The sequence below is a fragment of the Saccostrea echinata genome, unplaced genomic scaffold (genome assembly GCF_033153115.1).
Source record: "Saccostrea echinata isolate AGI-Se365-2 ecotype Australia unplaced genomic scaffold, CSIRO_AGI_Sech_v1 ptg000049l, whole genome shotgun sequence".
In the NCBI taxonomy this organism is placed as follows: Eukaryota; Metazoa; Mollusca; class Bivalvia; order Ostreida; family Ostreidae; genus Saccostrea; species Saccostrea echinata.
In genome coordinates, this window is record NW_026889798.1 from 1439568 (window position 1) to 1454640 (window position 15073).

Sequence of the window (15073 nt, forward strand, 5' to 3'; positions counted from 1 at the left end):
TGTTTTTAAGGTGTCATCCGCAAGACCCGCAACTTTCACTTCAAAGTGCCGAGCGCTTGGCGAAGAAAATACCTTTCTTTTATCGACTTAGGTCAGTCGCGGCCGTCATTCGAACACACGACCTTCCGACTGAGCTACACGTGACGGGGGATACATATACCTCTCTCTAAAATGTAAATATTTTAATATAATTGCATGCATTACTTCGACAGACTTTCAAAAGAATTTGTAATATACATGTAGCTAGGAGTCATAGGAATAGAGTTAAAATAAGCCACAAAAACTTGACATGATAAAAAATCTAACAACATTTAACACTCAACGCAAAAATGTAACCCGCTTAAGCAGAGAAAGTTTCCCCCGAGTTTTACACCAACTAAATAAAATTATAGATTTCTTTACGCTTTCGATGAAAGCAAATCTCATTACCAATTACAAAGCAAGTATGCGAAAGAACGTTGGTATCTAGTCATAGTCAATGATCCGAACACGGATAAAAGAGAGGATTTCTCAATGCCGTACAAGAAGTGTGAATCGGTTTGATAATTATTATGCATTATGCCTGTTCTTTTACGTATTTTCTAAGCAAACGAATGTTCTTAAGATTTTTTTTTTCTAGCTGTGGATGTTTTCTATTCAGTTAAAGTTGAAATAGCAATTGAACTGCTTCAATTTTTCTTATGATTCACATTTGTCAAAGTCTGAATGAAAGCCAGTTAGATTTACAGATAATTAAATTACCAGTGTAAGAACAAAAGAAAAATTAAAAGATACGGAAACACATTTGGTAATTCATTATTAACTTATTGGTGCTATGCTGCTCTTAAGAAAAAGATTCGAATTTTGATTCTTTATATCATATTCAAATGTAGAATCTTGACCCCTCTTGTAAACAAATCCTTAAATTTTCCCTAATTAAGGCCATAACTGGAACAAAACTCAATAGATATAAGAATACTTGCTTTGATCTAATATACAGGTAGTCCTTACCGGTTTTTAGAAGAGAATATATAATGGTTTACTTCTATGTATTTATTGTTAAGAACGCCCCCTACCTCTCCCCTTCTGGTCTCAGGGGCCATGATTTAAACAAAATTGAGTAAAAAAAAATATAACAAAGCTTTTTCTTGAAATAATTGCCTTTTTCGGCCCAGTGATTTTAAAATTTTTTAAATGGCCCCATCATATTATTTATCTTCCCTTAGTGGTAGGCTTATTCGTACCCTTGAAAAAACAAGAATGAATACCTTTTCTAATTGCATGTGTCATAATTGAATCTCGAAAATGGCCCCTGATTCCAGAGAAGTCGAAAGTGTGACGGTAAGCAGACCTACGGACAGACGGATAGAAGAACGACCTAAATAAGTGAAGTTCACTTAAGCTTGCCTCATATAAGCCAAAAATTACCATATATAGCTCAAAAAACTTTTTAACCAACTTTTAAACCTAACATACTTTTTTGAACACAAATGAACATTTTGAGAAAAAAATGTATTCCTACTATGCAAAAAATTTGACGGAGCAATTCTATTGTAATTTTTTTTATTATTTTCTTGATTGATATTTATTCAACTATTTAGAAGGTCTTCTTTATACTACTCTGAATGTTTTAAACTGTGTGTCAAACGGGGCTCTTTCCCAGACAACTGGATTGCGTATGAGAGGTTCTCTTGTGCTTATCAGGACATATGAAAAAAAAAACATTTTGTGTGTGAAGTGTGCTTGTTCAGTATTTTCCAGAAAATGATTTGTAATTATTTATCATGTAGTTCCGCAAAATAAAAGAAAAAAATAAGTCAAAATCTTTTATAGTGTACTGAAATGTTGTACAAGTCAAAAATGCACAGCAGAAATATTTTTCGCTTTTGCATCACAAAAGTTCTGTTATCCGCCAATTCAGAGATAAAGTTGACAATTAATTGAATTCTTGCAGGTAATAAAAAACTTGATTCAAGTTTGTCATGATCCTTGGGCCTAATTTAAATAAAAGAAAAATACATTTTGGGTCAAATTAAGAAGACAACGCATAACTCAAAGCATGCACACCACTTATAAATTAAAAAAATGTGTGGAAGACAATCTAGAGAGAACGGTGCTCATGATATTTTTAATTGCATTTAGGCAAAAAGGAGAGCAAGTTCCAGCATGCAACAGACCAATCTTGAATATAAAACTATAATCAGACTAACAAAATTTATCATACATTTTGAGTTCATCTTTGTTTATATAACTAGTTGCAATATTCTTGTTTCCAAAATGTGCATTTAATTAGTTCACAAACGAATGTAGTGCTTCTTTGAGCTGCATATACAATTGAAAGGAATGTTTCATTCAACGTGTGCCTTTTTGCGTTGCTAACCTTGCGAGGATACAAACATTGTATAACAGGAACATGGTCTTTCTATATAAAAATGTTTTGAAACAGTTTTGCCATGGGTGGTGATTGTATACAAGATAGAGTTTGAAGTTCAAAAAGATTCTTTACAGAGTATTTTTTTTCCAAAGTGAAATTAACCTTTCAGAAACGATTTTCTAAGGAAAGTTCAATCACGTCCTTGAAATCCCTACAATTATTTGTAATCTCCCTAGGGCCTTGTAAATGGAAATAGTGTCTGTAAATTCGAAAGATTTTTTAATTGATTGGCTTATTCCGATATCATTTGTAAAGCAATTACTGAGAAAAATCCATATTTAAAAAAAAAAAAAAAAAAAAAAAAAAAAAAAAAAACAAGAATGAGATTTATCGAACGCTGAATCTCATTGATGATATTCTGACTAACATCGCAGGCTTCAGTGTTCTTGTAAGCCGACCAGTGGACAACAGACATATTGATTTACAACCAACTCCTGAGACACTTCCTCCTGTTCATTAAATTGAGATGGACTACTATGATCTTTTTAAGGTCCTCAATTGGTTCAATTGTCCAGAATTTCTAATGAACAGATTAAATTTCATATGTAAGAGATCGCTCTTAAGTAATATTTTCCGTCTACAAAGGCTTTGTAGAACCAGTAGAACTATTATACAGTTATTTAACCTCTGTTCAGTCAATAAACCTGACTATTTCTTCCCGAGAAGTTGGGAACAGAGCGTGTTCTATTGCCCGAGGCCAGCGGCTTAGGGCAAAAGAATACATTAAGTCATTCCAAACACCAAGAAAACATTTTCTGGTCTAGACTATTGACTGATCAGTCATTCAATTACTGTTTTAAAACTTATAATACACTGCGTATATGGGCACTGCCGGTCCAATAGATTGTCGGTCCGAAATTGTCCAACTACTGACCAGTAACCCTACAGACATCCGGTCTGAAATTTACCAACTATTGACCGGTGGTCAAATAGAATGCTAAATAATTCAACTGAATGTACATTTGTACTAACAATATGACATAGACAAAATTACTTAATATTTAAAAAAAAAGCAACAGTCGCCCGCGTGGCGCAGTGGTTGGAGCGTCTGCTCTACTAGAGTCGCGGAGTAAGGAGTTGATCCTTAAGTCGCGGGTTCGAATTCAACTGCGGGACGTGGAGACTGGTCCTGCGGATGAGACCATATAAACCGTGGTCCCGTGTAGCAGTAGTGCTGGCAGGAAAAAAAATCCCTCACTGCTCAATGGCCCTGAGTGTCGAGTATAGGTGAAAATTTGTAGCCCTCCACCGGCAAGTAGTGGCGTCTCCATATGAGTGAAAAATCTTGAGAGGGACGTTAAACAACAAATAATCAATCAATCAATAAAATAGCATGGTGCATTAGGTAGACAATACACATGTTCATTAGATAAGAATAACACTTACAGTATCTTAAATCCTTCTTTGAGATGGGGGTACTGGTGTTCATATGATGTAATTATTGAAATTAGGTGTCATTCTGTAGGACCCCTTCAACAAAGACGTAGAGGGGGTACATGTAGGAGTGACCCCCCTTCCAAAAAATAAATAAATGAGCTTACCCATATAAAGAACATTAACCATCTGATTAATACGTAGATATTTTGGCAGTCGGGTTAACTTTACGATCCAAAAGATACAAAACAAAGAATAGTCGTCATTACATTTTTTTTATTTTAATGGACAATTTCTTTTTTTCACATAATCAAGGCCCTGCTCTTTTAAGGAATTATTGCGCATAGATTAAAAAAAAAAGAAATCCGAAACAAGGTCTATACATGTACATTGTCAGATTTTATTGGTGAAATAACGACAGGAACGTATATACGTAAAAATACTGCACAATTTAAAAATAGATTTTATTTATACATACTACATATGCAGTTTTATTTTTATGTTCGCTGTAGTTTCAATCGGTTGCTTCCGCAAAGGAATTAAGTTTACTGAGCAACTATCTTTCACAGTAAAAAAAAAACTAAATTTCAAAGAAATGAAAACCATTCTTAAAAAAAAAAATCAGCAAGGATTAATTTGTTTTAAAAACATAGAAGTAATCAAAAGCGAAAGCCGACCTCTCCAAAGAAAAATCAATAACTTACGAAAACATGCCTATATTTGATCAGTATATGATCTTCAAGATATCAATTAATTATAGATCAAATTTCCATCCGTGCTGTGATGTATGTACATCGGACAGGAATACCCTGTCATTAACATCAATATACATTGATGTCTTTAAGAATCGGAATATCGCTTACAAGCGGCAACATGTTCGCCTTGCCGGTTTTTCTTGCTCACACTGACAAATCTTTTTTTAAATACCGACAAAACATATAAACGTACGTTTATATAAGTAGAATGATTTTTAACCAGTATAAAGTTTAATTTTTCTTTTTCAAATTTTAGCAATAGCTCCCTAAAAAGTGATATTAAAAATACATGTAGTACAGAGAAAAAGGAGAAAATGGAGAATTTTGAACATCATAAGAAAATCTACAAATTCTTATTATCATAAGAATGTGTCATAAGCATTTATGACTGATATAAGTCAAACAAGCTTAAGTTTACTCGTTTTCCAATCAATGCATCCATTTTTTGTGTGGTAGCAATTGTCCTTAAGATAAGTATACACAATATAATTATAATGGAAGGCAAAGATTTAGCACAATCAAAGAAACCAAGAAGAATAAGAGAAAAGGGAAAAAAATACTTTTTATCCGATGGAAGACAGATGCCTCTGTACATATCAATCTCAAAAATAATAAATAAAACCTCTTTTATTTATGAATAAAGTAAATAAAAACATTCCCCAAATTTACTCATAAGGTGTATTTTATAACATTGACAAAGTGGTAATTTTTCGAACTTAAAAGCATCATATCACCTTGTTTATAAATATTTTATTTCCGCTTTTGAAATTCTAAGATGTCTGATATATATACTTCTTAAAAAAGTAACATTTCCCTCAATTAAAGAAACGCCAGTTCCTTAATAAAACATATATGTATATACATCTACAAAAATTACCAAATGTACTGATACAAAACGAAACAGGGTTAAGTGAAGAGAACCTACGATCTAAAAACAATCCTGCATTATTGATTGCCTCTCCAAAAGTGTTAGATTTTCTCTTGATTTTCTTTCCCAATTCACACAAACCCAAACTTCTCCTTGCTTACTCTAAGTCAATTGATGTCATTTGCACCAGGAAAAAAATAAAAATAAAGGTTTCTGGGTCAAGAAAACTATATGGAATCCACGAGGAACCTCAGATTTATATTCTACAAGGTTTCTTTGGCACGGAAACAACTTCGCTTTAACTCCCTGACATTTCCCTTACCATGAAAATCAGTTTTTCAAGCCGCCAGTTAGTTTTCCATCATAGGAAACTAGATTCCATGGGTTTTCATAAGTCGGAAAACAAGAAGTTTCGTCTCAAGGAAATTTCGAGGATTCTCCAGGTTTCACAGGAAATGAAACTGTTTTGAAGCTCCAGAATCCGTGGTTTCCATGAGTTTAAAAACAAATAGGGAATCGGAAATGTTTCAGGGACAGTTTTTCTCTTAAAAACAAATATTTTCAGGAATGTTTTTCACATTATGGATGTCCCTGTGACGGAAACTTGGTGGAATAAAAATGTGTGCTATGATGTTATTTTTTTATTCTTGCTTTGTTGATATATATGTCTTACAGCAGAAAAAATATAAATCAGTTTCAGACAGAGAAATATAAATAAAGAGAACATAACATTCCCCACTTTTACTCATAAGGTGTATTTTCTTCACATTGACAAAGTGGGGATTTTTCAACCTTAAATGCATCAAGTTACCTTGTTAAAATATTTTATTTTCGCTTTTGAAACTCTTAGATGTTTGATATACTCTTTTTACTTGTATATTCACATATTATGTCAAAATTTTACATCACTATCAAACTTCTGAGACCTGAATCTTTGAAATCTCAGAATAGTTCTAAAGTAAAGTTTCATAGTAAATCAAAGTATCAAAGTATTTACTATAGAAAACTATAGCTAACAAAGTAAATTTTGGTTAGGGATACTCATAGCATGTTAATGAGTAAAGGTGGGAGACATAAATATCATATGCAGGTACACTGTAATAGTGATTATGGAATAATACTACATAAACAAGGAAAAGTTGACGATAGAAAAACTGAAGTAATATCGTCTGTTAAACGTTGGTCCTTATCGACCAATTGCCCAAATGGGATATAATAGCCCGTTTGGGATATAATATCCCAAACAGGATATCAATTTACAGTGCAAAAATATATGAGAACTTTCATTTTTGCTATGAATTTTACAAATCTGCATAAATGTGCATTGAAGGCAATAACTTTTGGCAAGCATGTTTATTTTTCTATAACACTACCGTTTATGACAGTGATCCCTAAGAAGTTTAGGATCTTCCTAGGGCTCAACCTCCTTACAGTTGGGACATAAAAAAAATGGTTTACGCAAGTTGCTGCCTAAAAGTTTAATTATAATGCGAATTCACGAAATTTATAGCTAAAACATTTTTTTCTTGCACTATCATTTTTAATCCCATTTGTGATGTTATATTCTAAAGAGTTGTTTTTTTCCCAATTGATCCCAACTTGTTAAAGGTCTATTCTATTTGGTACTTAACAAGAAGCTCACCGAAAAATATGTTTTATATAGAGGTAAGGCAATTTTTCGAAATGCATTCTCTCAAAAAAATACAAAAACATTATAAATTCTGTTGGGCAAAAATCAATGATCCATTTCTTTTACCAAAGTTTTTCCCCTTTTTATGTAAACAAAATGAAACAGAAATCAACTGTGGATAAATAGTATCGATAATAATTTCATTTACATTTCAAATAAATTATATTACAATTGTAGCATTATATTAGATCTTGTGTATTATTTTATATTATATTTATTAAAACATATTATATTAATCCGAGAAAAAAGGACTATCGGGTGAACCTTACATCAAAATCTTTCAAATGAAGTTTTAGGAGTGTCTCCATAGAAATTAACCAAAAAATGTAATTTTTAATGAGTGCTTCTAAACCATTAGGAAAGCTTTCCATCATTTTGTAACTAAGGACCTGTTTTCTTATCAAAGAACTAGATCCAATAAATTCAGAATACGTCACTACAGGAAAACATATTGTGATTGATTGATTGATTTTATGTTGTTTTACGTTCGAGAATTTTTCACTCATATAGAGACGTCACCATATACCGGTGAAGGGCTTCAAATTTAGACCTTTACTCCGCACTCAGGGCTATTGAGCAGTGAGGGTTCTTTACCGTGCCAACGCCTACCGTAACACGGGGCCTCGGTTTTTAAGGTCTCATCCGAAGGACCCACAACTTTTACTTCAAAGTGCCGAGCGTTTGGCGAAGGAACAGTTGCTACCTATTTTTTATCGACTCTGGTCAGTCGCGGCCGTCATTCGAACGCACGACTTTCCGATCACGGAGCGAGCGCTCTACCGACTGACCTACCGTGAGGGTTAAAATATATTGTGTAATCAGAAAAAAAAGTCACGTGACATCTAAGGGTATGGCGGCTTAATTTGAGCTCCAGAGTTTTTGGTCAATTTAGGGCATTTTTAGAAGGATTTAATATTCGTACCTTGGTTTATTGTGTCCTTTTGTGCCTGGAGAGTGTTATTTGTGATATTTGTGCATATTTCTGCATTTACAATGCCGTCAGACACGAGAAGGAAAACCGGGGCAAGTTCTAAAAAACAGACTGAGGAGTGTTCACAGAAGAATCCAGGTAACACAAAGTCGCCTAGTTCTCCCAGTAAAAAAAGTGAGAGCGAACCGATAGAAGAAACAACCGTTAATCGGTCTATTGTTGACAGCTCTCAGTCTCGCTCTATTGATGACATTAAAACAACTGTTGAAGCTATAAGAAATGATCTATGGGAGGGTGATCAGAGCGTAATTTCAAAATTAAAATACGTTGCAGAACAAAGCGAGAGCAATTATGATGACATATCTTTGCTACGTCAAGAAAACACTCAACTGCGGAGAGAACTGGAATTACTACGGTCAGTTGTAATTCGAATGGACAGAAAAATGTCTCTTATGGAACACGAGGTTACGGATCTTAGGTCAAGGTCTATGCGAGACAATATCCTTATTCACAATTATCCTTACGAACCCAATGAGGACCTACCCACATCAATGCCAGTAACTTTTAAAGAACTTCTAGGGGTGGATGTTAGTTTTGTAAGGATTCATAGGAATGGGGCACGCCCACAATACAATTCTGACCGACCTGTATCCATTACTGCAAAGTTGACCGACCGTAGTAAAATTAACACAATTCTTAATGCTCAAAAGCTAAAGAAAATTGCCAAACAACCATTACCCTTCTTTATTACTACACAACAACCTGCATCCATTGTATCCGCTCGAAACAGGGTTTATGATACAGCAGAGTCTTTGCGCAGCCAAAACATCACTGTTAAGATTCAAAAGAATCAGATCATCTTGCCCAATGGCTCCAGTTATAAAGATGACATACCATTTCTATCAAATGCGGACGCCTTATTGGTAACGCCTGAAGAGACAGAACATCTAGACTCAGTTGAGACAAAAAACTCGGACCCCATCAAAAAGGACGGCTCGGAATTTATGGCTTTCGGTGCTCGAGTTAAGACTGTGGAGGATGTCAAGAATATGTACAGCAAGGTTTTAATAGATCCATATGCAGCAAGTGCAGATAATCGCATCTTAGTTTATAGATTTTCTACAGTAGATGGTACCGTGCACGAAAATTATCATGATGATTGTGAACATGGGGCAGGGCGCAGACTTTTGCGATACATGAGAGAAAATCAAATTCACAACACAGCTTTCGTCATTACAAGATGGATGGGCGAAGTCCATATTGGACCTCAAAGATTCGCAATCATGGAACAACTAATAAACGAAGTCGCTAATTCCATGGAAATTTGACTTTTGAAGCCATATGCACGGTAATCTGACAGTACATAACTTTAACAATAATACAACTTAGTAAAGAACTATTATAATTGACATAATAGGCGTTTTATGAAATCTGGCCTTTATGATTTTGTAAATATGTTTTTCTTTTCATGAGAGAATACGAATATTAATGCCGTCTTCATTTCAAATTTTAAAATATTGAAAGTTGTGTTTAAAAAATCTTTATTTTTGTCAATAGAAATGCAAAAATCCGGATTTAAAAATAATTTCCGACTTGGAAAATATATTTGTAGTTTTCCGGAATTTAAATGTTCACTCTTTTTTGTTTATTATTTTATCTTCATGGCGGCATATCCGATATGATTTATTTTTATAAATTGTCTCTGCCCTTCCGACCAAATCTCTAACAAGTCCATATCTACCTCTCTATGATGCATGTGTCTTTATTACTAAACCCTTCTCCAATCTTCTCTTCTACCTTTAGAGCAACTTCTTTTCTGTTTCTCATTCTGCATGTTTATGAGTTAATGATGGTAAGTGAATGTTTGTCCAAGTGTTTTGCAACAGTTCAATTTCATATATCATGTCTGGTGTTACAGTAGTTTCAGCAAACTGTCAGGGTCTGCATGATTATAAAAAGAGAAAAGATGTACTCCAATATTATAAGCAATTTCAATGCAATATTCTGTGTCTACAAGATACTCATTTTACAAGTGATATGGAAAATGATATAAGAAATGAATGGGGATATGAGGCATATTTTAATTCTTTTTCATCAAAGTCAAGAGGTGTAGCTATATTTTTGAATAATAATTTTGAGCATAAGGTTCATAATAAAATATCTGATGATGCAGGGAATCTTTTGGCTCTAGATTTGACAATTGAAAACAAGCGTCTGAGCTTAATTACAATATATGGACCAAATGAGGATACACCCTCATTTTATGAAAGACTATCAGAAATTATAAAAGATTTATCAAATCAAGATGTTATTTTGGTAGGAGATTTTAATTTAGTTTTGGACCCAGAAAAAGATTATTTCAATTATCTTCACATTAATAATCCAAAGGCAAGAAGTAAAGTTTTAGAAATCATTTCTGATTACAATTTCAGTGATATTTATAGAGAAATGAATCCTGATGAAACAAGATATACTTGGCGTAAACCTTCCCCATGTAAACAAGCAAGATTAGACTTCTTTCTTATATCAAGTTCTTATTTAAATAGTGTTGAAGAAAGTAAAATTTTGAATAGTTATAAATCTGACCACTCACCTATATATTTAAAGATTAAATTAAATGAGCTGACACATGGAAAGGGTTTGTGGAAATTTAATAACTCACTTCTTCAAGATATTAAGTATATTGAAACAGTCAACAAAGTTATTCAGGAAACAAAAGAAAATTATGCATTACCTATATATTCTAAAGAATATATCAAAGATATATCACCTGCAGAAATTCAGTTTACTATAGATGATCAGCTTTTTCTTGAAACACTCTTAATGGAAATTAGAGGTAAAACCATTTCATTTTCTAGTTATATAAAGAAAAAAAGTAATGAGAAAGAAAAACAGCTAATGTCTGAAATTGAAAATCTGGAAAAAGACTATGATAAAAATATCCAAACAATTAATGATAAGAAAAAGGAATTGGAAAATATAAGAGACCACAAACTTATGGGAAATATCATAAGGTCTAGAGTAAAATGGATGAATGAAGGAGAAAAACCTACTAATTACTTTCTCAACCTTGAGAACAGACACTATACAAATAAAATAATCCCTAAATTGATTAAAGATGAATCAATAGATTCGGAAGTAACAAATCAGAGAGACATTCTTCTGGAAATTGAAAAATATTATAAAATACTCTATGAGGCTAATTCTGCGGTAACAGAAGTTGATTTAAGTGATCATTCTTGGGATATTTCTGCAGAAAAACTTAGTGATACACAAAAGAATAGTCTTGAAGGGGAAATATCTTTGAATGAAGCATTACTAGTTTTAAAAAATATGTCAAATGATAAAAGTCCTGGAAGCGATGGCTTTACAACAGAATTCTTCAAAGTGTTTTGGAAACAGCTAGGTAATTTCATAGTAAGATCAATAAATTATGGTTATAAAAAAGGAGAGCTTTCTGTAACACAAAAACAGGGAATTATCACTTGTATACCTAAAGAAGGAAAAAGTAAATTTTTTATAAAAAATTGGCGCCCAATATCTTTACTAAATGTTGTCTATAAAATAGGTTCTGGCTGTATAGCAAGTCGAATGAAAAATATCTTGAACACAATCATAAGTTCAGACCAGACAGGTTTTGTACCCGGAAGATACATAGGTGAAAATACTAGATTAATTTATGATTTAATGCATTATACAGAAGAAAGAAATATCCCTGGATTGTTGTTAATGATTGATTTTGAAAAAGCTTTTGACACAGTTTCATGGAATTTTATTGATAAAGCTCTTACATTCTTTAATTTTGGGCCTTCTCTAAGAAGATGGATTTCAGTATTTCAATGTAATATTGTATCAGCTATCAATCAAGCAGGTCATTTATCCAATTTTTTTAAACTAGGCCGTGGCTGTCGTCAGGGTGATCCAATTTCACCATATTTATTTTTACTATGTGCAGAAATTTTAGCTTTAAAAATAAAAAATAACAAAAAAATTAAAGGTATTAAAATTGATGAGGAGGAATATTTAATGTCTCAATATGCGGATGATACGCTAGTTATACTAGATGGAACAGAACAATCCCTAAGAAACTGTATTGAAGAAATAAATAAATTTTATAAATTATCAGGACTTAAAATTAATCTCTCTAAGACACAAATAGTATGGATAGGAAGCAAAAAGTATTCAAATGAAAGATTACTTAATGAAATGAATTTCCAGTGGACAACACAATTTAAAGTATTAGGTATTTATTTTGACGTGGACTTAACTAGAATTCCAAAACTTAATTATGACAAAAAATTGGTTAAAATTAAGAATATAATACTACAATGGAGTAAAAGACGTACAACTCCCTTGGGTAGGATTTCACTTATTAAATCACTACTAATAGCACAGTTAAACCATCTCTTTATTGCTTTACCTTCACCTTCTGAATGTTTTGTTAAAAATCTAAATAACGTTATGTTTAATTTTCTATGGAGATCTAAAGTGGACAAGATAAAAAGAAAACAAATTACTCAAGAGTATAAGAGTGGTGGATTGAATATGATCGATATAAATAACTACATTAAGGGCTTAAAATCATCTTGGATTAAAAGACTATTCAATGGCCAGGATTCAAAATGGAGATCACTTATTCAAAAAGCCTTTAATATTGAAAAATTATTTAATACTGGCTCAAATTATATTGAACTAATTTTAAAAAGTATAACTAATAATTTTTGGAAAGATACATTAATTGCCTTCAAGAACATAGAAGACAAAATGAAAATAGATTCCTGGGAAGATTTCATCTCTCAACCATTATGGCACAATAAAAAACTCAAAATTGACAATAAGCCCATTTTTTACTCTAAATGGTTTATCAATGGTGTAATATTTATTTCAGATTTGTTAGATGAACAGGGAACTTTTCTAAAATTAGAAGAACTTCAAGCAAAATTTAATATAGAAACCAATTTTTTAACCTATGCAAGTCTACAGAAAGTTATAAAAGTAGCTATGGCTGTAGAAAAAGTAAACAAAGAAAGATCAAACCCAAAGCCCATTCTACCTTTTTATTTAAAATTATTCTGTTTAGCTAAAAAAGGAACAAAACCTATGTATAATATTTTGAATACAGAACATGTAGTACCTTTCTCAAAAGTGAAATGGAGTAAACATTTTGAAATTCAAGATTCCCTATGGGAAATGCTATACAAAATTCCTTTCCAATGTACAAAAAGTTCTAAATTACAATGGCTACAATTCAGAATAAATCAACATATCTTAGTTACAAATAAAATTTTATATAAAATGGGTTTGAAAGATACTAAATTGTGTAGCTTCTGTCAGACATGTGAGGAAACAATTTTTCATATTATGTGGGAATGCCAGAAGGTTCAAGAACTTATAAATAGTTTTACCATTCTTTGCGAAGCTCATAATATAGAATTTCCAATAGATAGTTGTACATTCATACTTGGAAACCCAATACCCAATAGTAAGGAATTAAATACAATACTGTTATGTATTAAATCATTTATATACAGAACTAAATGTCGTAATGAGGTTTTGAGATTACAAGGATTACGTGGAGATGTTAAAACATTACTATCTACCATGAAATATAGCGCAACAAAAAGTAATCAAATTAAAGAGTTTAATAATAAATGGAAAAATTGGCTTTCACTTATGTAAGACCCTGCAAATAGGCACTTAAAGATATTTTGCACAATCCTTGGACATACTCTTACCAGTACTTTAATGAACAGACATTTATCTTTGATCATGCTCTTCTTTTACCATTCTCAACCCCCTCCCCTCTCTCTCCTTCTTTCTTTCTCTCTCTCTCTCTCTCTCTCTCTATCTCTCAGTTGTCACAATTATAATTTTTCCAGATTATAGACATGTGTGTGACAATTGGTATTAATAAAAAAAAAAAAAAAAAAAAAAAAAAAAAAAAAAAATATATATATATATTGTGTAATATTACTGATATTGAAAAGGGAAACAACAGATAATACAAATGTTACATGAAAATATTTTCTATCTTTAAAATAAAAAATGATTTTTAAGATTTACTAATTTAAAAAAAAAACACTTCGAGCTCCAAGGATAAACTTTTGGTTGATAATCAACTAGATATATTCCCAATATGAACGTCTTGCAAAAAGAATCCCCCTCTTCCTTAATCAATCATAGCTTTCTGTCATATGTATCAACAGGGCAAGGATAAGCATAGCAAAAAGCCAATTTGTTGGTTTTTCTCCTCGTGAATTATCAGCTCTTAGCCACAGGGTTGCGTGAAACATTGACATTACTGTATACGGCAGTCTAATTTGTTCTGAGTTTGGCTGCCATCCATCAGGCTCCTTTACTGTTAGAGAAAGAACAAGTTGAGATCCTAGCGTAAATATCTACCATCTGGCAAAGGCAATTCTTACAGTAGCTGTTGCAGCGATTTCTATCTCCATTTTTCATGCATATCTTGATTTTTGTATTGAAAATCGAACTGTATTAATTGTTAATATCTTTAATCTTTCTGGCCTACAACTAACTACATTCAACAAAATATAAATATGGAGGAAGAACTCAATCTTATTTTTTCCTTTTTTTTTTTTTTTTTTTTTTGGAGTTGAGAGCTGCAAGAAATCTTACAATAACTTATATTTAGTCAATTAAAATTTCTTATTTCAACAATAAGTTATATCTAGTTAATTAAACGTTCTTGTTTCTACAGTAAGTTATATTTAGTTAATCAACTTTCTTGTTTCTATTCTGAACGGTTTGTATGTGTTATAAGAGAAAAAAATCATCCGCTCGAATAACATTTTTGTGATTAACCCACTACCTGACACTATAGTCTTCGCTGTACACATAATTATCTGTGAAAATATAGTCTGGGACATCGATTCTCCTCATCATCACCGTCTCCAATAACTCCCTGGGTAAAATGACGGTCAACGGCATCAGAAATTATAATCAGAGGTGTCCTTGTGTATAATCATCAACTTAAGCATGATCCCAGGAGTCGTAATGTAGCTACTAATGATTAAGTTCT

The 15073-nt window shown here is 32.3% G+C and overlaps 2 protein-coding genes across 4 annotated transcripts in view; one reads left to right on the forward strand and one right to left on the reverse strand.

Moving 5' to 3' along the window:
• LOC133203215 (synaptotagmin-7-like) overlaps window positions 1–15073 on the reverse strand; it is a 76637-nt gene that overhangs the window by 44202 nt on the left and 17362 nt on the right. The gene's annotated exons all lie outside the window — the stretch shown is intronic.
• On the forward strand, window positions 8094–9359 carry LOC133203309 (uncharacterized). The gene has a single exon (XM_061339118.1). It carries the CDS (start codon window positions 8094–8096, stop codon window positions 9357–9359), a length of 1266 nt encoding a protein of 421 aa, XP_061195102.1.